The 24,390-nt window shown below is 42.5% G+C and overlaps 2 protein-coding genes across 5 annotated transcripts; one reads left to right on the forward strand and one right to left on the reverse strand.

The window, feature by feature from the left end:
• Window positions 1–77: 77 nt before the first annotated feature.
• Window positions 78–7,960, forward strand: MTERF2 (mitochondrial transcription termination factor 2). Its single transcript, XM_064420418.1, has 2 exons — window positions 78–366; window positions 3,896–7,960. The coding sequence occupies exons 1-2, from the start codon at window positions 342–344 to the stop codon at window positions 5,101–5,103; spliced, it is 1,233 nt and encodes a 410-aa protein (XP_064276488.1). The 5' UTR covers window positions 78–341; the 3' UTR covers window positions 5,104–7,960.
• TMEM263 (transmembrane protein 263) lies at window positions 7,678–22,831 on the reverse strand. Of its 4 annotated transcripts, XM_064420420.1 has the most exons (5): window positions 22,735–22,755; window positions 20,721–20,819; window positions 19,274–19,335; window positions 14,117–14,186; window positions 7,678–10,342 (listed from the first exon to the last, which is right to left on the reverse strand). In XM_064420420.1, the coding sequence occupies exons 4-5, from the start codon at window positions 14,178–14,180 to the stop codon at window positions 10,056–10,058; spliced, it is 351 nt and encodes a 116-aa protein (XP_064276490.1). In that variant the 5' UTR covers window positions 14,181–14,186; window positions 19,274–19,335; window positions 20,721–20,819; window positions 22,735–22,755; the 3' UTR covers window positions 7,678–10,055. The 4 variants fall into 4 exon arrangements, with proteins under 4 accessions (XP_064276490.1, XP_064276489.1, XP_064276492.1 ...); XM_064420419.1 differs by lacking the exon at window positions 20,721–20,819 and having other exon boundaries at window positions 22,735–22,831; XM_064420422.1 differs by lacking the exons at window positions 20,721–20,819; window positions 22,735–22,755 and adding an exon at window positions 22,269–22,316.
• Window positions 22,832–24,390: the final 1,559 nt, after the last annotated feature.

Consider the following 24,390-nt stretch of genomic DNA (forward strand, 5'->3'; position numbering starts at 1 on the left):
CAGCCGGGGTTCCGCTCGGCGCGGCGCTGGGGGTGGGTGGGTGGGACGGGCGGCCTGCCGGGGAGGAGGCCGCGGGTCCGAGGGAAGCGATGCGGGGGAGGGACCCCGCGGCGGCGGCAGGAGAACATCCGCCGCCTGCCTCTCCGCCCCGGCGGGGGCCAGAGCCTGGGAAAGGGACGGCCCCGGTGGGCGGGCTGCGGAGCGGGCTGTGCTGGGACCCTCCTTTTGTCTGTGCCGAAAGCACCCGCGCTTAATGACCAGTGGTTTAAATAGTGCTGCGCCTCCTTGAGTACTTTCCAGATGTCCGTCCTTTCCTGGATGTGAGAAACAGCTCTGTCCCCATGAGGAGGCTGAGCAGTGGAGCAGGTAACTCACAGAGGCCGCCGGGCTCCATCCATGGAGGTGTTAAAGACCGGACTCTGCTTTGAGCTCTTGAGGTCCCTTCAAACCCTGGATTACTCTAGGATCCTCTATATTTTTTTTTCTAGAAAGCTTTATGTTGGTCTAGCATGTATTTTATAATAATTTACCTAATTTCTACCATTAATGCAAAGCAGGGATTCATTGTAAGTGCGTAAGTGTGAACATTTACTGTGCATTGATCTACAAAACTGCAACCTGTCACCACCCCAGATTCCTTCACAAACCATTCAAAGCCTGTCTACACTGCTCTCTTCTAGACTGATACCTACTCTTCTTGGTTCACTCTAAGTTCAATCTAGGCATCCAGTATATATATATCTATATATATATCTATATATATATATATATTCAGTATATATAATTCTTTATAGCCTATTAAGTTTCCTGTTATGAGAATGGCAGTGGTCAGCAGTCATGTCATACTGTTGCCCTCTTTACTGAAAGATTTTGTGAACAATGCAGCATGAGTAAAAGTTTGAGTTTGCTAATTCTCAAAAAGTGATATTTGAGTCTCAAAACACACATTCAGAAATTCACGAGGGATAAATCAACCAGTTGACCCTTGTATGTATTTCCTATAGAAGATTTGCATAGAAGTCTCATTAAATAATGACACTTACAGCACTTGACTCTGTATATTCAGGTGTCTGCAGGTGCTGGCAAGCAGGATCACGGGTAACTTTGACATTAGGTCACTTCCTTATTGCTGTTCTAACACTTGGTGGTGAGAGGGTGCTGCTGGCAGTGAGAGCAAGCATCTTATCTGAGCTTTTTTTCCTTAATCTCCCAATTGCTTTACAATCCCCACAGCAATCTGGTTGTGTGAAAAGTTACAGTGGGGTCTTGCACATTAGAACATGCACTAGATCCAACAAGAGCATTGAGAGAACTCTGAATTCTTGAAAGCAGTTACATACCTGAAATGTAAATACTGTCCTCTATGGACTTGGAAATCCATCAAGTCATAACTCAGATCTTCTTGTTTTCTACAGAACACCGTGACATTCAAATTCATTCACGTTATTTCATATGTTTTATTTTGCATAGGGCTTTTTTACAAGGGCTCTTAAATACCCCTGTCAAATGAGTTTTGGCAAATAAACTTTTCCTTTCTTTTACAGTATTCTGTTTCTGGTGATCCTCACTAACAACAGGGAAGAACTGACTATGATCCCAGGCATTTTTAGAAAATGTAAAGCTTCTTTTATGTGAATGTAACAACCATTCCTATGTCAGATTTTAGAAGAGCACAATTTACTATCTCAGAATATTTTTAAAGTTCTGTAGTAGTAAAAATTACAGTATGTTAAGGGACTGCATTACTCACAAGGCAATTTTGTTTAACAGCAGGATTACACATTTAAGTAAAAGTAAGTCATGGTTATTTTTCCAGTTTGTACTTTGGAAATATTCTTTGACATCCCAAACAATTGTAACAACACTTCACTTTGCTTGCTGCTTCTAGCTAAGCTGAAGCATTAATGAAGAAAACCCTGATCCTTCAGAGATTTGCTTGTTGTGACTGGACCCACTAAACTCAGTGAAACTACTCAGAGAGCTCAGACACAGGCAGTTGTGTCACTCCTGTGGAGCAGAGGTTTAGTTTGCAGTCACTTTTCCAGGACATGGAAAGGTCGGCACACAAAACATCTGTGACTTACCTACACTTCCAGTGCTTTTAGGGTTACTGGGAAAAATCACTTGTTCTGTTGTGGGGCTTGAGACAGCATTTCTGAAGTCACAAGGTGTGTGAAGGCAAAAGCCTTGGGGTTCTGACACAAGCAGCACATTAGGCAATTGGTTTTGCCTTGGATGTGTGAAATAACACTAAAGAGCAAGTTATCAGTAAACAGGTTCTGTTAAATAACATAAGTGTGCATAGAGGAAATTACATCATACTCTGTTATTTTATGATGTAATAACGTAACAATAGTCCATCTCAGAAGCAGGAAAAAAACAATCTAAAAGCAAGGGTACACTCTCCTCAGACAAAGGATTTACCTCTGGAAAATATTCAACCTTACCTGGCAGCTAGAAAGAGAATCTACCACTAAAGTTTTCTAAACAAACCATATATTTTCTTAAATAATGGGCTACAAGGAAGATTCTAGGGCTCTCGTACAGCTGTACAATAGGTATGTTGGTCTGTTATGTAGGAGATTGGACTGCATGATCATAACAGTATTTTCTCTCTGGAAAAACAAACAAACAAACAAAAAAAACCCAAAACAAAAAACCCTCCCCCCCCACAAAAAAAACCCACAAAAAAAAAAAAAAAAAAAAAAAAAAAAAAAAAGAAAAACCAAAGAAGCCCAATCAAAAGTAATTTAACAATGCTCATGCAGGTACTTTTTGAATCACGCTATACTTAGGAAGAGGTGAAAGCAGCTGTCCAAATGTTCTCATTTTCAGTTTGAGCAGTTTTAACCATGTTACCAGCAGCTATTTGCAGGAGTATTGCAGAGATCAGCAGTTCTCCCTTCCACAGTGGTACTTCCAAATGGTTATGAAAACACCCCAGGAAGTTCAAGATACACTTTTAATGATTTCTTTGTTTGACTGCTGCGGCTCCTTTGCCCCTGCAGAGCGGGTGACAGCGCATGTGGTGTTGGTGATAACTGGGCAACCAGTTGGGGCAAAGGTGAGGTGTGGGGCTGGCACTGTGGACTCCAGCACAGCCACACACCTATTCCACAAGGACTCTGCCTACAGAAGAGGCCTGAAGGCAGAGATAAGGTATTGGTGCAAGCAGCAGCTGTAGCAAAGTAGGTGTTGGAAGAGGTAGGTGAAGGCCTGGAAATGGTACTGTGTACTTGCTTCCTCCCCCAAAATACCAGGGTGCTTATTCAAAGTCAATTAACACACTCAGCTGGAGAAAAACACTTACATAAAAGTTCATATGATTTTTTTTCCTCCCTTAATTATATAAAGAGTTATTTCAAAATGAAATTATGCTGCAAACTTCTGCTGAAGCAGCACTGCGTGGTAGGTCTCTGACACATGAAAGAACAACTCACACTCCAAATAATGCTTGAGAAGTTAAAGCAAATACATTCATAAGAACTAAGAGATTTAAGCTGCCATTTTTGTCTATTTAGTGGGATTGCTGTCAAACGAAATTGCATGAATCATTTTCCTCATGCAGTGTGAGTGATCTGTAATGCAGTCACAATGTCAGCAGCCAGAAATGGCTGACAGTTTGGAGCTTGTATGACTGCAAACATTGATATGGGCAGACCACTGCCCCACATCAGGTCTGTTGCATCCTTGTTACTGTTCCAGTGACGTATCCATCGCAATGTTAACCTTTCAAAAATCCTCTTTCTCTTGCTTTCATGTGAAAGCTGGATTTTGCACTAATAGCAAAACTCTGGAGAGCAATTTCTTACACCAGTTCTATCTAAACATCAGTGATTCTGATCATTAACTCCCTCCTTATGTGTGTTTTCTTACAGTTGTTGTGTCTCCCCAGGACTGACTTCCATGATGCTGAGAGGAGTTGCTCACGGTGCAAAAGACACATTCACTCTTCTGTTGACAAGATCTCCGAGCTGTAACCCAGGCCTGAAGTTTTCATCAGCGTGGCCTGATGTAGCAAACAGAGGCTTCCTGATACATTCCAGTTACACAACTGATACCAAGTCAGGAGGGGAAAATAAAAAAACCCTCGAGAATCTCTACAGTTTGTCAGTTGACATCACGAAGATACGCAGACTGAAGGAATGGGTCCTTCTCCAGGACGTGGCCTATGTTAAAGAAATCGCTGGTATTTTACAGGAGATGGGAGCAGATGAGACCACTGTAGCCAGCATTATAGAACGCTGCCCCGAGGCAGTTCTCCACACCCCAGCAGAGATAAATTCTCAAAGAGCTTTATGGCAATTAGTGTGCCAGAATGAAAAACAGCTGATTAAATTAATAGAGCAATTTCCAGAGTCTTTTTTTACTACTGAGTATCAGCAGAACCAGAAGGCAAACATACTGTTTTTTCAAGAGCTGGGACTTAAGAATAATATAATCACCAGGTTCTTGACGAGTGCACCCAATATTTTCTATAGTCCTGTTGAGAAAAACAAAAATGTGATAGAGACATTACAAAGAAATTATTTAAATTTGGGGGGTTCTGAAGCAAATATGAAGATCTGGATACTGAAGCTATTGAGCCAAAATCCATTTATTTTATTAAATACTTCCACTGCAATCCAGGAGAACTTGGACTTTCTCCAAAAGAATGATTTCACTGACCAGGAAGTTCTACAGCTGCTGTCCAAACTTAAAGGCTTCATTTTTCAACTTAATTCTACCACTATGCAGAAGAGTATGCTTTTCTCCAAAAACATCTTCAAGTGCAGTGATCAAGAACTAAAACAACTAGTGCTGAAATGCCCGGCCCTTCTCTACTATTCTGTTCCAGTTCTGGAAGAAAGACTTGAAGGACTGCTGAAGGAAGGAATTTCTATAGCACAGATAAGAGAGACACCAATGGTGCTGGAACTGACAACACAAATCGTTCAGTACCGAATTAAAAAGCTCTCTGCCTTGGGGTATGATATAAAGAGTGGAAATCTAGAAAGTTTGAATGGTACTAAAAAAGACTTTGAAGTCACTTATGGTAAGATACAATCAAAGAAGGAGAGACCAATTTTTAATCCTGTTGCTCCTCTACACATTGAAGATTAATTTGAACGCTGTACTTCAAGTTATGCAACAGCAAATTAAAAGGGAAATTAATTCTTTGAAGAGAGGGAGCAAAAGCAGTCTTAAAACTGTAGTCTTACACTGTACTTTGTTCAGGAGGGGGGTCTGAGGTACAACTTCATTATACAATCATGGTATTGTAATACTTTAAAATATCATCATAGAAGTTACAGTTAGGATAAAGGTTGCCTTTTTCTAAGAGTACCTCAGATGTGACATTTTCTTACCTGACAGGGCATTAACTGCCTTAGATTTTCAGCTCTGCCACTGCACAGTCCAGCCTGTGGTAGTGATTAGCACAGTTTTTATCTGAGGAAGACAAAAGGAGGATTATTTTTCCAGCACTGTTCATCAGTCGGCTGGTTCGCTGTCTTCAGGAAACACCCTTGGAGTTCTTTTCCTTATTGCTGAAGTAGCTCTAGCTCCTGGATCCTGACCTGCAACAAACTCGATTTCTTGGACAGCAAAGCCCTGTCCTAACAGGGGCTGGACATAATATTATTTTATTCATTGAAACCCTAGTATCTTTGTGTACAAACCATAATGCAAAGAAACTACAAGATGATAACCTTTATATTTCCGAGACTTCAAAATTTACTTATTTTTTCAAATTGTTTGTGAGAGGAAGAAATACATTTATTGCTATTGCATAGTTCTTAATCTCTTCTAGCAAGGTTTGGCAACAAGGAAGATTAGGGAGAGACTCAAGTCTCAAATGATGGTAGGAGAAAAGTCATGCTTTTCTACTAGGTGCAACAAAACTCTAGTCTGTAAACTACTGGTGGTTGAACATGACTACCAGATTTGCAAACAGCTGCAACAGTTTCTAAATATATGGGTGACACTGCTTCTAAGATAACACCATATGACAATTGGTAACAAGTGCTGGCTTTCAAAATAGCAACTATCAGACAGCGTTTAATTCTCAGGGGATTTGATTTCTTCTCATTTATGGGCTGTGAATGATAATATAAAACAGTAGCATCACTGACAATCATCTCAATAGGATTAGGATCAGTGATTTTGTTTCGCAGACTTTCCTAAGCAGCTATTCCACACACATTCCCTCTTGACAGCCAGCTACACACCACCCTCCCTCCAGGCATTCTTCAAGGTCATTTTTATCAGACATTTTGGCAGCAAGTCCGGGCCTCCATTTCTTAAAATGCGGTTTGTAATTGCTGAAGGAAGCTGGTATTGAATTACTGGTCCGGAGGGTGGGCTGCAAGATGATGCTTTTTTATAGTCTGCCACGTTGTCTGCTGTGCACTGGGGAGGGGCTGGGAACACCTGGTAGGAGCAGTGCAAAGATGCCAACAGCTGAAGGTCTGACACCGAGCTCTCTGCAGGCGTTTCTGGGGGGAAATGCCGCTCCTGCAGAGCGCGTGCGACACTGGCAGCAGCTCAAGAACGGGACACATCACAGCATGAAGAAAGTCAGGCTGTGGTGCCAGGCTCTGTCTATGCTGACTCTTTCAAAATTCGTTGTTTTTTAAGAGGAAACTAGGAAGATAGCTGTATTAAAAATTCACAGAACTTGCCTTTGTCGCTTTCTGACTGTCTTTCTCTGCTCAGCCATTAAGCAGACCAGAATTTTATCTAAATTTAAAAGCCTCCTTCCCTTCAGACACAAAGGGGCATTTCAGCACTCCAAAGCCCTTCTAACACAACCTGTAACTGAGCCAGAGACCTGATTGGTAGCTTAGGAGGAAATGGAAACCAAGACATGCAACAGTGTTTTCCCTTAATATTTAGTTTTAGCATTTCTACAGGTACCTGTTTTTACAAAGTTCTTGAAACAACTTATTCCCATCACTTAAATTATTTCCCGTGGCAACAGAACAGGAAAAGGATGTATTTCCTTAATTAAGTCACAGCCTGAGTTACCACAAACTCATTTTGCATTCTGAATGTTTCAATTTCTTTTCCCCTTTCAAAATAAAAGCATTTGCCAGAATGCTCTTCTTCTCTACTACCAGATGAAAATTCAGTCAATCCTTCATTCCTAACTCTGTCCTGGGACCTGTTTCTCTATTCTTCACAGGATTCATTTACAATAAAACCTCAGGAAATTCCCAGTCACCAAAACACTGTATTGCTGAAATCCTTGTCCTGTTACTCAGAGTGACTGTGGACCAGCCTGTGAGTAAGCCTTTCACTACCTAGAGAGCAGTCAGGCATACAGGCTGCCTTCAAAAACATTTCCCCTTTTGGAACAGGGACTGGGAAAAGCAAAGTGAAATAAAGCTACCACAAAAACAATCCCAAGACAAAAGAACAACCTCACTCCCCCAGACGTCAGTTCCATATTCCATTCAACTCACTATGATCTTAAAACTGGACATTCCCAAGCATCCTTGATCAGGGGGAAAGAAAATTAGTGCAAAGGATTTTGTGCTGTGTCTGTGCATAGCTTACACACTGAAGTTACAGCTTTTGTTAAGAGCTGGTTGGTGCTAAGTATAGAGACAAACAGAAGACACTCTGGATCATGGTACTGTGGGAAGATTTATACCTAAGTATGCCTTTCTCCACAAAACTAAGGAAGCTTTCAAATGTCTGAAACAGCAACAATTTAATGTTTCACAGGTGCCAGGACAGAATTGGAACAAGTTTTTAAGATGAAGCAAGTTTCATAAGTGAATAGAAAACACACAGGATACAGGACAAAGCTCTTTGAAAACTAAATCCATATGCCATGTAAAAGTTTCAGTTTACAAGACTCAAAATAATAGCTACAGGATATGTTAAGAACAAAACATAATGGAGTGTTGGCAACTCCTTACATACCTAACAATTGCTTATCTCAGACCACACTTATTTTGCTGCAAGTTTCATAGTTTAAAATTTAAAAAATTAATAAAAAATGGGTATGACCAGTTCAACATTCCCACTTACAGAAAAACTAATAGGAAGAGTTTGGTTGAGTGTCACCTGTGCTCCAAACAGGTGACTCCTAAAGAGTTCAGTGGCAGACTTGGGGGATATTGCTACACTGGAAATTGCAGGGGAGCAGACCATACTAAATTACATGCTGCAGCAAAACTGCCTCTGATATCCAGGCTAGCTCATTTCTAGAGCCAACTGATACCTCTAAACAATACTATATGCTATGCAACTTGCTTTTGACTATAAAAAAAACAGCTAAAGTCTTCCATTTGTTGCATCAACTTACCTCATTACATCCTTGCAGCAGATCAGAACCAAGCAGCTGTGTATCTAACCGAAGGAGCAGATGTCTTTTTTTGGGTTTTTGCTCTCCCCACTGCCCCAAGTTCCATGCTTACAAGTATCATGCTTCCAACATATACAATTTCTGATATAAAATAAAATTGTCACAGAGTGCCAATGGCTCAGAGAGATTGCATGACTACAGTACCATAATTGAGACAAGATGTACTTTCAACACCCATGAACAGAGGAATAAGTTTGACAAGTGATATGTTTTGGGTTTTTTTCATTTTTAAAAAGTCCTCCCCAGATAACCACCTAGTGCAACCACAGCCACTGAAAAAATAAGCGTACAAGTTCTCCATAGAAACAAAAGTTTTTAGAAAATACTGCATACACACCATGAACAGATGCCTCCCATGGGCTTCAAAAGAGATTACTTATTTTCAAAATCAGTACACAAATAAAGGATCACAAATGGTTTCTATTTTAAGGCAACCTCACGCTGTGTCATTACAAGTGCATTTTGCCTCACACGCTGCAGAGGAAGTACAGGTGTTCCCATTTGAGGTGTTAACATTTGGAATCTGTCAGTATACAAATTACTTGAATCAAGTTGCCTTCTTTTTTTAAGGCCTCATCTACTGTTTTTGGTTTGTTTTAAATAAAAGTATTGCATTTCACTCAAAAATCAAGGTGAAAAGTACAAGAAATGTAGTGAAAATTTCCTTGCATTTGCTTAAACAGAGCAAAAAGCTAACCTGGTGTATCACGGAGTTGAGAGAACAGCTTTGCTAGTTCTTCAGTGGTTTCCAGCTACACAAGAATTCCTAGCAACTTAGACAGCTGTGCTAGATGACCACAAACATCAGCCCATTTTCCACAGGCTGTCATTTTTTCTAGTGTCTATAAGAAGTTTATTTGAAGCAAGTTCTCACTTGCAGGAGATAGATGCATATTATTAAATACACCTGAGATGAAGCAATCATGTTTTCAGTAAAAACTGAGAAAGTTTCAGATATCAGGATTTATAAAGAGCCTAAAGCTCATTCTGTAAACTGCACTGAAACGACAGGACAGTTCTTTACACAGCTTCACCTAGTAAAGAGAGATTTTCTTCTAGTAAGGCATTATTTTACTCTTTATGATCCTTTCTACCACATTGTTAAACTTTTTCACTTCTATCTCCCATTCTCATTTCCAATTTCTGCACAGCTCCAGGCTCTTTGCTCCAGTCTTCACTGGCAGAATGCAGTCAGGGATAGTTTACAGGCTGCCTGCAAGTACAGGTTCATAACCAAGACTGGGTACGTCCAACAGTGCTTTCACACAGCTGAAGGATACTTAGCAGGAGGGTGTGGAAACCACTGAGAACAATAATTGTCTCAGATAAGAGATCTCGTATCAATGGCATCACAGAGACTACCGAGTTTCTACATTCACATTTTAGTCCAAAACTGCAGAAGATGTACAGTAAATGACTATTCAAATACGTATTATTCCTTCAGATACACTCACTTCTATAGTTATCAAGTGTAACATTTCACCAGATACAAAGCTTCAATCTAGGCTCTATTAAATCCTCATATGCTGTGCTAGCCAAGCTTCTTCTGTCCTTTTCAGATGAAATTGAGTTACTTGCACAGTTACTTGTTAGAAGATAAAGTGTCTAAGACACATGGCTTCTCATGGTCCCAATCTTAGCAGATTTTAATGTCACTGATGCAATATTCTGGAGAATTCAGTATGTCTCAGTTTTGGTTTTAGTCAGACTTGTCCTTTTTCTTTCCTGTTAAAGGCACTTTACTTGCAACAGCAGATCCTACAGCTGTAACACCTCCAGCTACAGCAGAAACACTTCCTTTGACTAGACCCACTCCCACGGAAGGCACAGATGTGACTGCTGTTTTGGTAATTTCCAAGCTCTTCCCTCCAATCCAAGCAACGCCCCCAATCGTGGCACCAACAGCTCCCTTTGTGACACTGAAGAGGCCACCAGTCACACGAGAAAGCATGCCAGCCTGCTGCTGCGGGTGGTCTTTGAGTGATCCTAGGGGAAGAAGCAACAAGCAAATCAATCTCAGCACCAGCATTTATGCATTTTCAAAAAAGTGTTACTCAAAAGTATTTCCTTTTCTAGCCTAACAGCCATTGCACACAGTCTATACTTACCTTGCAGGCTGCTTTTCTTGGATGCTCATACACCTAGTTCCAAATAACAAACAATAGGGAAACCAAGAAAAGAGCAAGTGGAACCACAGTGGGCAGAGTTAGGGAATAAACAGACATGAAATAAAAGAGGTGAGGGAGTCAGGAGCAGAAATAACATGCTTGGAGGAGGACAACTACTGTAGGAGGCAGCAGGAAAGAAAAAAACCAGCTCTGGATGCATGGGAGACCTCTGTCCAGCCCTGCCAACACACTGACTTTCCACTGCAACACGCCTTAGGAGAACCAGCAGAACAGAGCCCTCACTGCCCACAGCTTGCATCCAGAGCACAGATTCCAAGAGTCATATCCCAGCACTTGTCTGCTACAAGATGAAAACCAGGGTGAGCAACTTTCCATGCACTGCCAGTACGTTTGTGATAATGCCAAAACTGACCTAGGACTCAGAATTCATTAAAAAACTGTAAAGGTCAGAGTTCCAATGTGCATGCCTGGAATAACTCAAGCAAAAGATGCCACCTAAATAAGAGAATTTTCTACAAAGTTGATAAAAAAGGAAAACAAGGATACAGAATAGTGAAGCCCAAAGGAGTTAAAGATATTGGAAGTCCTTCCAGGTCACACTAGTATCCTAATTAAGAAATTGATATAGATTATAGAAAGGGTAATGGAAACTGAAAACATAAACGACAGCCTTTTACTTAAAGCCAAGTAATACTCCTGCTGGTTCATTCTAGGCCAGCAGCTTTCAACATGGACATCTCCAGCAAAAATGCATTGCCAACACCAACACACAGAGATCAGAATTTCTATTTACATACAGAAGTCTTTAAAGCATCACACTCAGAAGGAAGTATGTGGAGTCTGCCATAAAATCCAACGTCTAGGGTTTATTCACTAGAGAATTCTTGTGACCAGACTAATAGAATTTGTAACAAATTTTGTCAGAAACTGTTTCACTTCCACTTAACTGGTTCAGTATCATCAGGGTGAAATAGGCATAAATTTCATCCCACTGAATTTTAAGAGCTGATTTCACTGCATCAGAACTGATGTAAGCAAGAAATGATCCATCATAACTAACATTAAAAATAGTAAGAGAAACAAACAAATGTAATATCTATGTATTTATCTTTACCTTACTTCAGAGGTAGCCAGTCCATTGACATCTACTCTATTTCACAGGTGTAAATACAGAAAGTGATGATGTGTGTGTAAGTAACTTCTGGTAATGGCTGGCACATTCCATTTCCATCCTATCTGCACTGTCCATGGGCTCTAGCAAACACCCAGCACTGTAGAGTTTAATTCCCAGTTGACTTCTGCTTTAGGACACACATCCTTTTTTCTAAAGTGTGTTTCCAAAGACTACCAGATCATGCCTAAATCTAAGGAGACTGGCTCAGTCACACAGACATGGTGCTGATAACACAGAAGCTGTGAGCTGACCCCCCCAAGGGCCCTCCATTAATAGTTGGGCTCGATGATCCTTCTGGGTGCTTTCCAACTCAGAATATCCATGATTTATGGAGCACTGAGAAAATGACACAAGTTCCCTATCCAGGAGCTGGCTCTACCAGGCCACTTTGCAGCCAGCTTCCCACTGAAAGGAATCCAAGAATGAACAAGAGTTTGAATGAACGTAGGTTGCAAAGGTTGGCGCAGCTCACAAGGCAGAAAATACAGCATTAGAATAGCACTACTCAGAAAAAGCAGGAGCACAAAAGCTTCTTCTACAGATTCTTTAAAGCCTTTGGGCACCAAGCTTGTTGAGCATGATTTGTACAAACCAGAACTATTTCTGTCTTTAGGAAAAATTGCAAATTGGTTTTGGAATTGAGACCTTTCTCTAAGGAGTGTTTGGCAGCCTGTTCAGAGAGATGATTTTGCCAGCATTGAACTGGTATCCTTCCATTCACATTTGGCTATTTTTCTATGATGGTGTTAGTGTATCACGTATAAGGCCTTGTACACCATTCAAAATGGGGTTGTTTTCCAAGGGTATTCCAATTTTTTAACTAAACTCATAAGGCTTGAAGAGGCATATGAATCAGAACCAAAAGGGAAAAGCCTCTTCAAGGACGGAGTTTACGCTAAGATGAGCTGTGCTTCATTCTACTCCCTCTAACTACACCAATTTTCTCCATCTCTTTAGAATTCATATTCAAACTAGTTATTGTCATACTGAAAGAAAATAATGTGCAGAAAAAAATAAGTTTTAGCTGCTCACAGATTTTAAATAAAACTTTGGAATAACCAGTGATGATCAAATTCTGCTGTTGTGCTCTGAATCTGGAAAACCTAGTGAATATTCTAGGAGGATAAAAAATGCCCACTTGTTTCACTGCCCTACTCAATAAAGAATTGGTTCTACTTTTCAGACTACTGTTCACTTTCTATACATGATATTTAACATGTATCAAACACAATTAAACCTCTAAGACAAATAAGCCCCTAACAATTAAGCAAGCAAACCCAGTCTTAAAAATCAGACTTGAAGATAACATTTAGGTGTGGTTTCCAATCAGGCATTTGCTATCAGAAATGATTCTGGGATCTTAATATCAAAAGCACAAGATTTTTTTGTCCTCACACCATGCTACTATAACAAGTATAACAGAGCTGAAGAATTACTGTGCCATGAAAACCTATTTTTCCTTTCCTCTCATCTTCTTCTACTTGTGTTTCTTGCCTAATAGTTGTTAAGAATAGAGTGAACTACTCTACTTCAATCCTTTCTGCTACAGTTAGTGGATAATCCTGTTGTTCAAATGAAGTAAATTGTTCAGTTACACAACATAAAAAGCTGAGGTAAAAAAAAACCCAGACTAACAAAGAGAACTTTAAAGGGCCATTATAAACTGGAGAGCAATGAACTGCAAGGAATCATGACTCACCGACCTCTACATCCAACACATTTGGTTTTAAAGCAAGAGCAGACAGAACACACATAAGAACGTGGTTTTTTACATGCCAAGAATGGCTTTTGATCTAGTATATTTCCAGTCACATTATGCAAACAGGACTCTGCTCAATCCTGCCAGTCCACAGCTTAGAAGAAACTCTGCTCATTTGTAACTGCATTTCCTCTGCAGATCTAATAATCAATTTAATATTCAGTTGGTTCAGGAGACCACAATGTCACTGCATTAACGAAGTCAAGTGTGTGCTTGATTTTATGAAACCATGAGATTGTGAACAGTTGGAACCACTGTTAATTGTATGACGGAAAACAGTCTCCAGAAGCAGTAATGAAGTTCTATATATTTTTAATGGATCTTGCATAAAAGTCACATGCACTATGAACCCAGCAACATGTCCAAAAATGAAGCCGGGCTCTTTACATCTCACATAGTAAATAGCAGAATGAATGCCCATTAGATCAATTCATACCTCTGCAAACTAATCTGCAAATTAAGTCCTTCAGTAACTGCCCATCTTCTCTATAATTTATAGGTTCAATTGTTTACTCAGTTACATTCAGTGGCCTTTTTGTAATCAGGATAATGCAGAAGTGAACAATAATCCAGGCCCATCTCATCCCAGGGTTGGTTTGTTTACTGTTATGTAAAAGAAAGTTAAAGTGTTCAGTTTGCAGATCCATTTTTAGAGAGAACTGATTCATTTACTTCCCATCATGAAAACTAATACATACCTTCTGGTGGTTCATCATGAACGTATGATGGGACTTCCTGCTGATTTTTGTCCGTTTGATTCATTATTGCCTAAAAAAAGAAATTCACATGTGCTATTCATCTTTTCTGGCAAAGCATAAACGTAATTCATGAATCCAAAACTCAAGTAGATTAAGTTCCACAAACAGAACTTCTTTTTCGTTATTAGACAAGCTAGCAGGTCCTGTCAAATTGCTGGTATTTTTATTATCAGACTGTGCTTTTGCATTCTTCAACCAGACTCAATACTTAAAAAAGGAGCTCCCCACCACATCAGCAGGCTTGGTGAGAGCTGCCACACCACACCAAGTGCATCTCAAAAAGCAATCAGGAAGACAACAAGTAGGAAAACAAAACAGCTACTGCCATACAAGAGCTTATGTTTAAGTAGTGAAAAAAAAAATCCTAGTGATCATAGAGGTGATGGCCACTAGAGAAACAACAGCAGCATGCCTGTGAGATCTGCTAGAGCTTGGAAAGCTGTTGAAAAATACTAAGTCCTTGCAGCATAATTTGAACAAATGCCACGAAAACAATATGGAAGAAAAGCAACAGAAACAAATTATTTATCTTGACACAGAACTGTATAAATGGTGTGGTGATAGGAGCAGACCTAAACTGTTTCAACTCTATACAAACTCTCCAATGGAAACATTTCAGGGAAAATTTCTTTACATAAGCTGTTTCCTAGAGCAGCTCCAGACAAGCAGTCCCTGACAGGGAAGCATAAAAGAAAGCTCAATGAGCAGCTCTGCTTATAGATTTTTTTCTCTGGAAGGGAGGAAAGTAATAACCAGTCCAGGTTTCCTTCCTGCTTTCCTCCCCCACCAAAGCATGCCTTGATATGAAGTCCTGCCTCCTCCCCTGAGTCCTCCTGCTAATCTTGCTTTCCCTCCTCAGCAAGCACCAAGGTCAGAAAAAGGAAAAACAAGTCGCATTAAACCAGTCAGCATGTTTCTCTTTCTGCCAGTGACCTCTTAGTCCCCTTCCCTCTGCACAAGTCTTTAAATAATTTAATTTCTTCCAGGAGTCAACAAGCACTACAAAAATAATTCATGCTTCTCTTGCCATACCCAGATCTCTTTGTACATGCTCTGGGTGAGAAAGCAGTGGCTGGGATCTGAAGAAGGAATGTGGAGGCAGAAGCAGGTGGGAAGACTCATCTGGAAAACAAGAGCTAAAACCCTCACAGTATTATTATGAAGTTAAAACATCACACTAAAAACTGGCACCCACATACTAAATCATAGACATTTGGATGAGAAGCAAGCCTAAACTGAATATTAAAGAGTCCTCCCAATCAGCACTAAGGGTATCAGTTCAGGGCTCAGAAAACACAAGAAGCTGAACAAGAAAGGAAGCAAAAATACCTACTACCAGGATGGCCAGTTTGATGGAAATGCTGAACAAGTGCCACTCAAAAACCAGAAATGCAAACATGTCAGCTAAGAAATAGGAAAGGATCATGTGACATCCCAAGCAGAGAGGAAACCACAAGGATCACCGAAGTCCAACTCCTGGTCCTGCAAGGACAGCCTCAAGAATCACACCATGTCCCTGAGAGCATTGTCCAAACACTTCTTAAGCTCTGCCAGGCTGGTGCTGTGACCTCTTCCCTGGGGAGCTGTTCCAGTACCTAACCACACTCTGGGGGAGCCTTTTCCTAACATCCACCCTAAACTTCCCTTAAACAGCTTTATGCCATTCCCTTGTGTCCTATCACTGGTCACCAGAGGGAAGAGATCAGTGTCTGCCCACCTGCTTCCACTCATGAGGAAGTTGTAGAGCAACAACACATTCAAGATGGAAGACTAAAACACATGAGGGCTAAAAGACAATTTAAAAAACTATCAATTATAGAACTCCTTGTTATTTTATTTAATCACAAATAAGAGGAAATAAGAGGAAAAAATTTAAGAAAAAAATAACTTGACCAATCACAGGGAGCAACTGAGGACAATCAGGTTCTGAGAAAAGATCTGATTCAGATACTACGTGACTCCCTTGCAATCATCTAATGGAAGCTGAAAGAAATACAATATTCATTCTCCTATGTAAAGTTCCATGTAGATTTGTTGCTTTTTTCCAGCTTGAAATAACATAAAGCACTGTAACAAAGGGTAGACAGAAGAAACTGACAGGCCTGATATAATTCAATCAAAATATCTGTATCAAGATGAAGCAACTATGTTCCTAATTAATGTCTGGCCATTTTGGTCATGAAGATGATTACCAGGAATGTAGAAGGAGTTTAACCACTGCTTTAGGGAAAGTCCTAAAAAGAGTAAAATAAAAGTCGGAAGCTAGCAAGTCTTAATTCAAACAAAGGAATGAAAAAGTGATCAAAACAGTTTTAAAGCAGACTCAAGACAAATTAATAAAGCCAGAGGTAAATTATTTTTATAAATAACTACCTCCATAAATTTATTTTTATCTAGACAGCATACAACTCCTAAAAGAACACCAGATGAAATTGCTTGTTTGAGCTTCCAAACTGTTTCTGTTAACAATCCCACATAAGAGATTCAGAAAAGTTATTTAATCTTAAGAGGACAGAGAAAACTGTCAGGGATGTCAAAAAGTTTAGAGTAAGTTACCAGTTTCAGACATAGGTAGAACACTAGAAGCCATCACAAGACTTCACACAAGGTTTAGTATTTTCTGCTATTAAGAATGTACTGAACACAGCAACACTAACAACATATACAGCCCAGATGAAGCCCCTACAATCTGTTTTACACGACATAATACCAGTATTTAATTAAGATAAGATTTGTCCAATAGGAAGAGTTAGAGTAAGACTGGCAGACAAAACAGGTAAGGGATGCTTTCAAAACTCTCCACAGTCTGGTCTAGACTGTCAGATTGAGTTTCAGTTCCTGCAAAACTAAATGAGCAAAGCAATGTATTGGCAGGGGAATTTCACAGCAGAGTTTCTGGTCTAGTTTACAAGTACAGTAGAAAAAAAATAGCAGCACATATAAAATCACAGCACTATATACAAAAAGCAGTTCAGATTAGGCATTCCTTCCCACTACCTGTCCTAGAACCTCAAGGTCACATGATTGTTGATCCCAAGCTTTTCTTTAGAAGTTAAACAGAAATGCTTCACTCACTTGCACCTGGACAGACCCAGTGGTCTTTCTTCAGGCACTGTCAACCTGCTGCTATCAGGCCCCAGAATCAACGCAGAACTATGCACACTGAGAACAGCAGCCAAGGCAAGTAAGTCACTGTTAGTAGGACTGAATTTGTTCTACACAGAAGAGAGCCTTCAGGGGTTTGCAGAGCAGAAAGTTGACTACTGCTGTATGATGGGTGGTTCTACAGGGGCCTGGAAGCACTCCAGGGATGCTAGGTGCATGGCTGAACGGCATGATCCTGAAAATCTCTTCCAACTTTGATGATTCCATGATGCTGCAAGAGATGTGCCCAACCAGCCTGTACTAAGTTTTACTCACAGTTCTGTGGTATCAGGGCAAGTGAAAACAGAATCACACCACTGTCAGGAAAGTCTCAGAGCCTGACCCAAAACACAACTTGGCACACAAGATTTCGCAAAGCACAATTCACATCCTTTTGCTTTTCTGTAGAAGCTCTCCAGGGAATCCCAGAATCAAAACCAAGATCCAACAAAGGACTTGTACAGAAAATTTTCAAATATCTACTTTACAGTTTGCATTATGCATCCTTGTATCCAATTTAATACCTCAGGAGACTTGAAAGATTCTGAAAAGTGATGCAAAAATGCTGTGTACTAAACAGGGTGCAGCATATCTGGTGAACAGGATATGCACAGGAGCATGTTTTAAATGGCTCCCTTCCAGAGACTTAAGGTGAGTATTTCTATTGACTGGAGGTCAAAGGCCTGGCAGATTACTTCATCCAGTCTTCAGAGCAAAAGGGCAGAAACACAACTGTTTTCTTTTCACAAAAGCTGGAGATAGAAAAACAGAAACCACTCACTACATTTTACATAATACCATGGAGGTAAAAGCACTCAATGTCTCCTTTGTCTATTAAGATCTAGGCTTGTATGGCCTGCTTTGCATCAAAGTCCCCCAGTCACCAGACTGCAGTGTATCCTAAGGGAGGGTCCCGTTCAAGTTTTCCCCTGAAGATACGTCCCCAGGAAGAAGAGAAAGCAAAGTTCATGAGATCTAACAGAGATTCAGCTGAAACCGAAGGCAGTGACCTAGAGATGCAAGTGTAAGGCTTTTGTGCAGAGTTAAGTCATTCAGATATGCTACAGGTTAAGGAACTTTGGAAACTTGGAAGCTGCTGATTCAAAGTCCCCACTATGCGCTGAATCATTCGTTACAATGATTACCAGCACTGCAGACGTATGCAACAAGGCAAAGATTTATCAGAAACCCGAACTTTGGAACTCTTAACTCTTCTCATAAGTTTTCAGAATCTTCTTCAAAGTACACTAAGACTGGCCAAAGAAAAAGAGAAGAAGAAAGCAAGCAAAGACATCTTTCTTCTGCATTTTCATCCTGTGATGCCAAATTCACTTGTGCCACTTGTGGAGGCAGAAAAGCCTCCAGCTTCATTTAACATGTTCATTGAATGACAACATGGAATGAGGCAGGATCTCTATGAGGCCCAGAAAAACTCATAGGGACATAGATTCCTGCTTCATCAATCATATCGCACTCCAGTTCCCTTCTTCATCTGTGTTTTCTCATGTCAAGAAGTGGCAGCAAATCCAGATCTTAGAACAGGGATAAATGTAAACTACTTCTGGGTTTTTTCCCCTGTGTGCTTATGAAGATGCTGTCTATTTTCTATTCATTCAAGAGATATCGGATAACTTCTCATCTTTCTTAAAATAAATTGTAGCTTTCATACAAAAAAAATTTAAAAATAAAGATGGAAGTCACTCAACTATTTGAAAGGAAATACACTTCCATATTGTCAGAATATGAAATACATAGAAAGCTTAAATGTTTTACACTGTGGCTAAAAAAAAAACAAAAAACGGAAATTGTTTAGAAGAGGGTTTTTAATTCAAGACCTATTTGTAACATTAACAGTGCTTAAGATCCTAGATGAAAGTGCCAAGAAGCTCTAGAAGTAACGGCATAGCCACGTGTACATTCACATCAAGGCTGATTGAAATAAAACTTACTCACCAGATATATTCCTTTGTGAAGGCTTCTAGCTAGTTGTTTCCACTAAAGTATTCTGCATACACCTATAAGAAAGGCAGAACATTAATGAGATCTTAGGGAACAGTGACTGTCACATACCTGCCATGGGTGTGCAGTGGGAATCAGGAATACAAATCCCCACAGTATGGAAGAAGCACACTTGACACAGCCTTAAGATGCCCTATTTTTAGAGATTTGTCACCAAGACACCAATTCCTCCTGGGCATTGAAGATAATTTTACTTGCTGCATGTGCTGCCATGAGGATTGCTATGAGGCACAATAATCCATGTTAAGACACAAATGCTCCTTAATGAGCCTGCAGTTCTTGGACAGTAATTTGTGTAAAGTTTTAGCCTTCCCTTGAGAAGTGGGCTCTAACCATTACGGATGTGTGTAATTTCCCGAGTTTCAGAGGATGCTCTTGGTGTCTTTCTGACTTTAGAGACAAAAAGCCCTTCTGTCTCAGCACAGCAAACCTGGCCCAAGCAGCAGCCAGTGAAAACTGGCTTGTTTCAATGCCACTACTCAGATATTTGTGGGTAGCAATGAAACAGCCCAAGGATGGGGCCAATTTCAGCTGGCAGCTTAATGCTGCTCCAGACAGCTGCAGCAGCAGCCAGTGCTGGAACTTCCATCTGACATGGCTGCAAACAAACCCATCGCCCTGTCTTGTTCCACCACAAAAGAAGTTATCATCCTTCTGGCTACCAGCTATGCAGGTAGAAAGCCTGGCTGCAGAGCTGATGGAAAACAAACAACCCTTGCCACATGAACAGTTCTTCTTTTACCTCTTTCAGCAGCTGCAGCAGATTTCTGAATGAACCTGATGTATTTCACATACAGGGAAAAAATATATTTTTAGGTATGATAGTTTAAGAATTAAATTTTTGGAAGAGCAACAGTCTCTACTCTCCAAATTAAACAAGGAAATAATCATGAAGCCAAAAAAGATAATCCCACCTATGGCTGCTCTTCAGGGTACTGCTCCCAGCTGCACAAGCAACCCCTCACTATCAGCTTCACTGCCTTACTCCTTGGATTAGGACTTGTAACGAGTCACAGGCAACTGTGCTCAGTGCTCTTAGTTCTCTCACACATAACCCCCAGAGCACGGCCAACACAGAAATGTCTGTTTCAGTCAGTTACTGCAAGGGAGAGAGCTGACTGAGCTTCTGCAAGAAGAGTCAGTGCTAGCAGCACTAAAGTACAAAAACAAATCCGGGCATGTAGAAAGCATGTAGGTAAAAACTAAGAGCACAGCTAGTATTTCAAGAAGGCTTCAGTTTAAAACTCAAGTTTCAAAATTCAGATTTATATACAAAGCAAGACTGGCTTGGAAGCAAGCATGCTATGAAAGAGAGACTGCACTTTCAAGTAAAGACCATAAGAAGTTCATCAGAAGTTTCCAGGTGTGAACCACAACTTACTTCCAAGCCTACAGCAGGATGTGCTACAACTTCCTCCAAAAGAAGTTGCTGAAAGTAATGTGCATAACAGGCTCACAGGATGCAGGGAACTGAACACAGCTGGGAAGGTAATGTAACATATCTGTATTAAAAACCAAACACACACCATGATTAAAAGCAAAAGAGAGGTATAATATCCCCTGAAAAAAAAACCCCTCAACTCTGCCCAGGACATTACTATATCAGAATGCACCATTTCTCCATCACTGTCAACCAAAATATAGATCAGGGTCCAGAAGAGGCTCTATGGAACACCTGATGTGTTTTCTCTGATGCAATGATTTACGAGATAGAAAATCACAGGTGGCATGAACCAGAATTCTCCTTTTCTAGTTCTCCAAAACTGGTTCCTAAGAAGTACATGGTAAATTCCAGTAAGGTGCACAGCACAGCATCAAAAAGACCACGAAAACTCCATTTTACCAGTTTTGTCATCCTCTGCCTCCTCCTAGCTCAGTTTTCAGAAGAGCCTTCCCCATTTCTTTTAACATTTTTCTGAAGCCTGAGCTCCAGATCAGTCTTGGATCTTCTTTTCCAGAAGCCCCTCAAAGACAAAACCTGACTGTGCCTAACAGCCAGTGGTAAAGCAGCTTCTGAACTTCCTTGCTACCTCTGCTAAGGAAATAGTCTTTTCCCTAGCATCCACCACCTGTGTGTTGGCTCCTACCTGACATTTAGACCTGGTCACTTGCTGGACAAGGAAAACTTTTCAGTTTGCAACACTGTCCATTTCTACACTGAGGAGGCAATACTAACTTTTCTGAATATTTAACCACAGTTTAACAGAAATATTTACATTATATGCTGGAAATTATTTACTGAGCAGTCTTAAAACTGTTGTGCATACAAACCAGTACCTACATATTAAATTAAGCAATCTTGTATGTACCCCTCCAATTATTCAGGGGCATTCTGCCTGAAGCAGCACAGTGGACACACTAAAACAAGTTATATGCACTTGATATTTACATTCCTTATGGAGGGACATCCTGATTCAGAGTTCTCATTTTCACCCCACTGCAATGAGCAGAAGGAAGCATTTAATTGCATCCACAGAGGCTGTCTCTGCAGTTCATACAATGAACAGAACCAGGCATACAGCTAAATCAACTTGCCTTCATCTCCAGGCCACACCAAATAAACGCCTAGGCTAGGTGAAGGTAAAAAGCAAAGCCAGTCCCAAACAGCTCACAAAAAACCTCTTCATACGCTACTCCATCAAGCTGGACTCGAGAGACATGGATGAAACAAAGAGCACCTTACTACAGCAAACACCCGAACACTGCAAAGTTTAAAAAGAAGAAAACCCGAAAGAAAGCTTCTACTGGGTTGGAAGAATTCTCGAGGGAGAACAAGACCATCCAGGAGCCAAGCCGAGGCGAGCACGGCTCCCTCCGCTGACCCCCTCCCAGGTGGGGAGACCGCTCGTCCGTGGGCTCCCGGCCCGGAGCGGCAGAGCAGCGCAGCCCCCTGCCCTCGGTCCCGCAGCCGAGGAGCCGCCCCCCTTACCCTGGGCCGGCCGAACCCCGCAGTCCGCGCCGCGTCCTGCCCCCGCAGCTACCTGCGTGCCCGGCGGGGCTGCGGAGGCGGCCCGGCAGCGACCCCCGCCCGTGACCCCGGCCGGGCCGGCGCGGGCACCGCCGGCATCTCGACGCAGGGCGGCGGCACTGACGTGGCAGCCAAGGCCGCGGCGGAGCCGCTACGCCCGGCCCGGCCCAGCCCTCCCGCCCCGCGGAGCCGCGGCAGGAAGCACAAAGGCGGCCGGGCTGTGCCCGCGCCGGGGGCAGGTGGCGGCGGCTCCCCATCCCCGACCCGCCTCTCCCGCCAGCGACTCCGCCGGGGCGCGCCGGGCGCTCTCCCGCTTCCTGCCCGGGAAGTTCCCCTTCATCCGCGGGGAGGCACGGAGGGCGCTCGGGGGTTGGCCGGCTGGCGGCACGGCCGGGGGGCAGCGGCCGCTCATCCCTCGCTCACTCACCGCGCAGCGCTCACGGCTCCTCGGCCCGCCCGGGCTCCGCTCAGACTTTACTCCTCCGCCCGTCCCCGCTGCCGACGTGGCGCCCGCCGCCGCCCGCCCTGCCGGCGCCCGCAGACCCCGCCCCAGCGCCCGGCGCGGCCCCTCGGCGGCCGGGGGGCGCCGCCGCGCCCGCCCCCTGCCCGCCCCGGGGGTGCCGGGCCCGCCGGGCCCCGCCGGCCCCCGCCTCCTCCTGCGTGCCCTCCCTCAGAGGGGCCGCGCCCCCCGAGGGCCTGCGCAGGCCCGGGCCGACCCCCGCGGACAGCACGGGCTCGGGGGCGCTTCTTGCCCCGGGGCCGGGCACCGAAGTGGAGGAAGATGCCGGGCAGGGGCAGGGCTGAGGGGAGGAGGGAAGGGGCGCCGGCGTTGCTGTAGCTGAACGAGATGCTTCGGGCTGCAGGAGATTGGCTTGTGGGGCTCAGCTGGCTGGGCAGCGTCTCGGTGCTGGTGAAGAGATGACCCCTTGGGGCACCCTGCCCGTGCTCTTGGCACAACGCGGGGGCTGCAGAAGCTCCCTGCAGCACAGTCCGACACGGAGCTGCACCCAGTCCAGTGCCAGCGGCATCTTGTGGAGCCACGACACTAATCCTAAGGATCCAGGTTTATATTAAGCAATATTTACATTGTACCCTTCATCCCAGCTACTGTTTGAGCGAGCTGAGCCTCACATGGCACCCGTAGAGAATAAATTTGTGGTAATCATGGTTTAAGGGCATGGCTTTATAGGTAACTGCACCAATGAGGATAGCTGGGAAAAGATGGGTTTTCTGATGCTCACCCCCTTCTTTGGGAACTCTCCATGTACATCTCTAAGGATCCCTGGGGATGAACAGTGACTTTCAAGTTTGTTAGACAAGGAAATGCCAGATGGCCAAGGGAGAGAGGAAAGTCACAGGTACTTTGAGTTTAGAAACAGAATTGTTTTCAGCAGCACAGGAATACTAAATACCTTATTGAATGCTTTGCGAGTTTAGAAAAGTTATATAGACTAAATACCACCTCTGCTTCCTCCTTCATTTCTGCATCAATGTGATCTCTCAGTACAATGCTGCATGGGCTCAGAGGGGTTTGCTGATCACAGGGATTTGGCATTCCTGACCTGCTTAATGAAAAACATCCATATTCTCTGTTTTGGATCTGAATGGGTGAAAGCATCAATGTGGGAGAATCCAAGTGAAAAGCTGAGGGTGGTGTCTGGTAGGGAGCACACCATGGGTTCTGTCAGGATGTGGGAGACAGAGTGCATGGATCATCATGGTCTTTGGAAATAATACTACACAGACACACAGGAGTTCTGCTCTGGGATCTTGATTGCCGTCTGGGAGGCTGCAACTCTCTGAGCTCAGTGTTTGCAGAGAGTGTTTACTATTTAGTGTTTACCTTCCTGCTTCTAACAGATGACACCTGCAACTGTTGACATGTTTTTGGTCTTTGAGATAAGGATATTTTCTTATAGTTGCTATTCATCCCTTGCCCTAAGGCCCAGCTGTACACGGTGCTTTCTATACGTGTGATGCTCTGCTTCAAATGCAAGGCCTGAAGCTTCTCATGGCAGCAGAAAGAGTTGCTGCTTGAGTATTTTTTTTGCAACAGTGGTAATCACCCATAAACTTTACAGCA

Source organism: Passer domesticus, chromosome 5 (genome assembly GCF_036417665.1).
Source record: "Passer domesticus isolate bPasDom1 chromosome 5, bPasDom1.hap1, whole genome shotgun sequence".
NCBI classification, from domain to species: domain Eukaryota; kingdom Metazoa; phylum Chordata; class Aves; order Passeriformes; family Passeridae; genus Passer; species Passer domesticus.

What these genes read in the sequence shown, in the direction of transcription:
- MTERF2 (XM_064420418.1), top strand. Translation starts at nt 342, where the DNA reads ATGAGGAGGCTGAGCAGTGGAGCAG. An exon ending in GAGGCTGAGCAGTGGAGCAG is followed by an intron (nt 367 to 3,895) that starts GTAACTCACAGA and finishes GTGTCTCCCCAG; the next exon opens with GACTGACTTCCATGATGCTG.
- TMEM263 (XM_064420419.1), bottom strand. Translation starts at nt 14,180, where the DNA reads ATGAATCAAACGGACAAAAATCAGCAGGAAGTCCCATCATACGTTCAT. An exon ending in TCATGATGAACCACCAGAAG is followed by an intron (nt 10,343 to 14,116) that starts GTATGTATTAGT and finishes TTCTTCCCCTAG; the next exon opens with GATCACTCAAAGACCACCCG.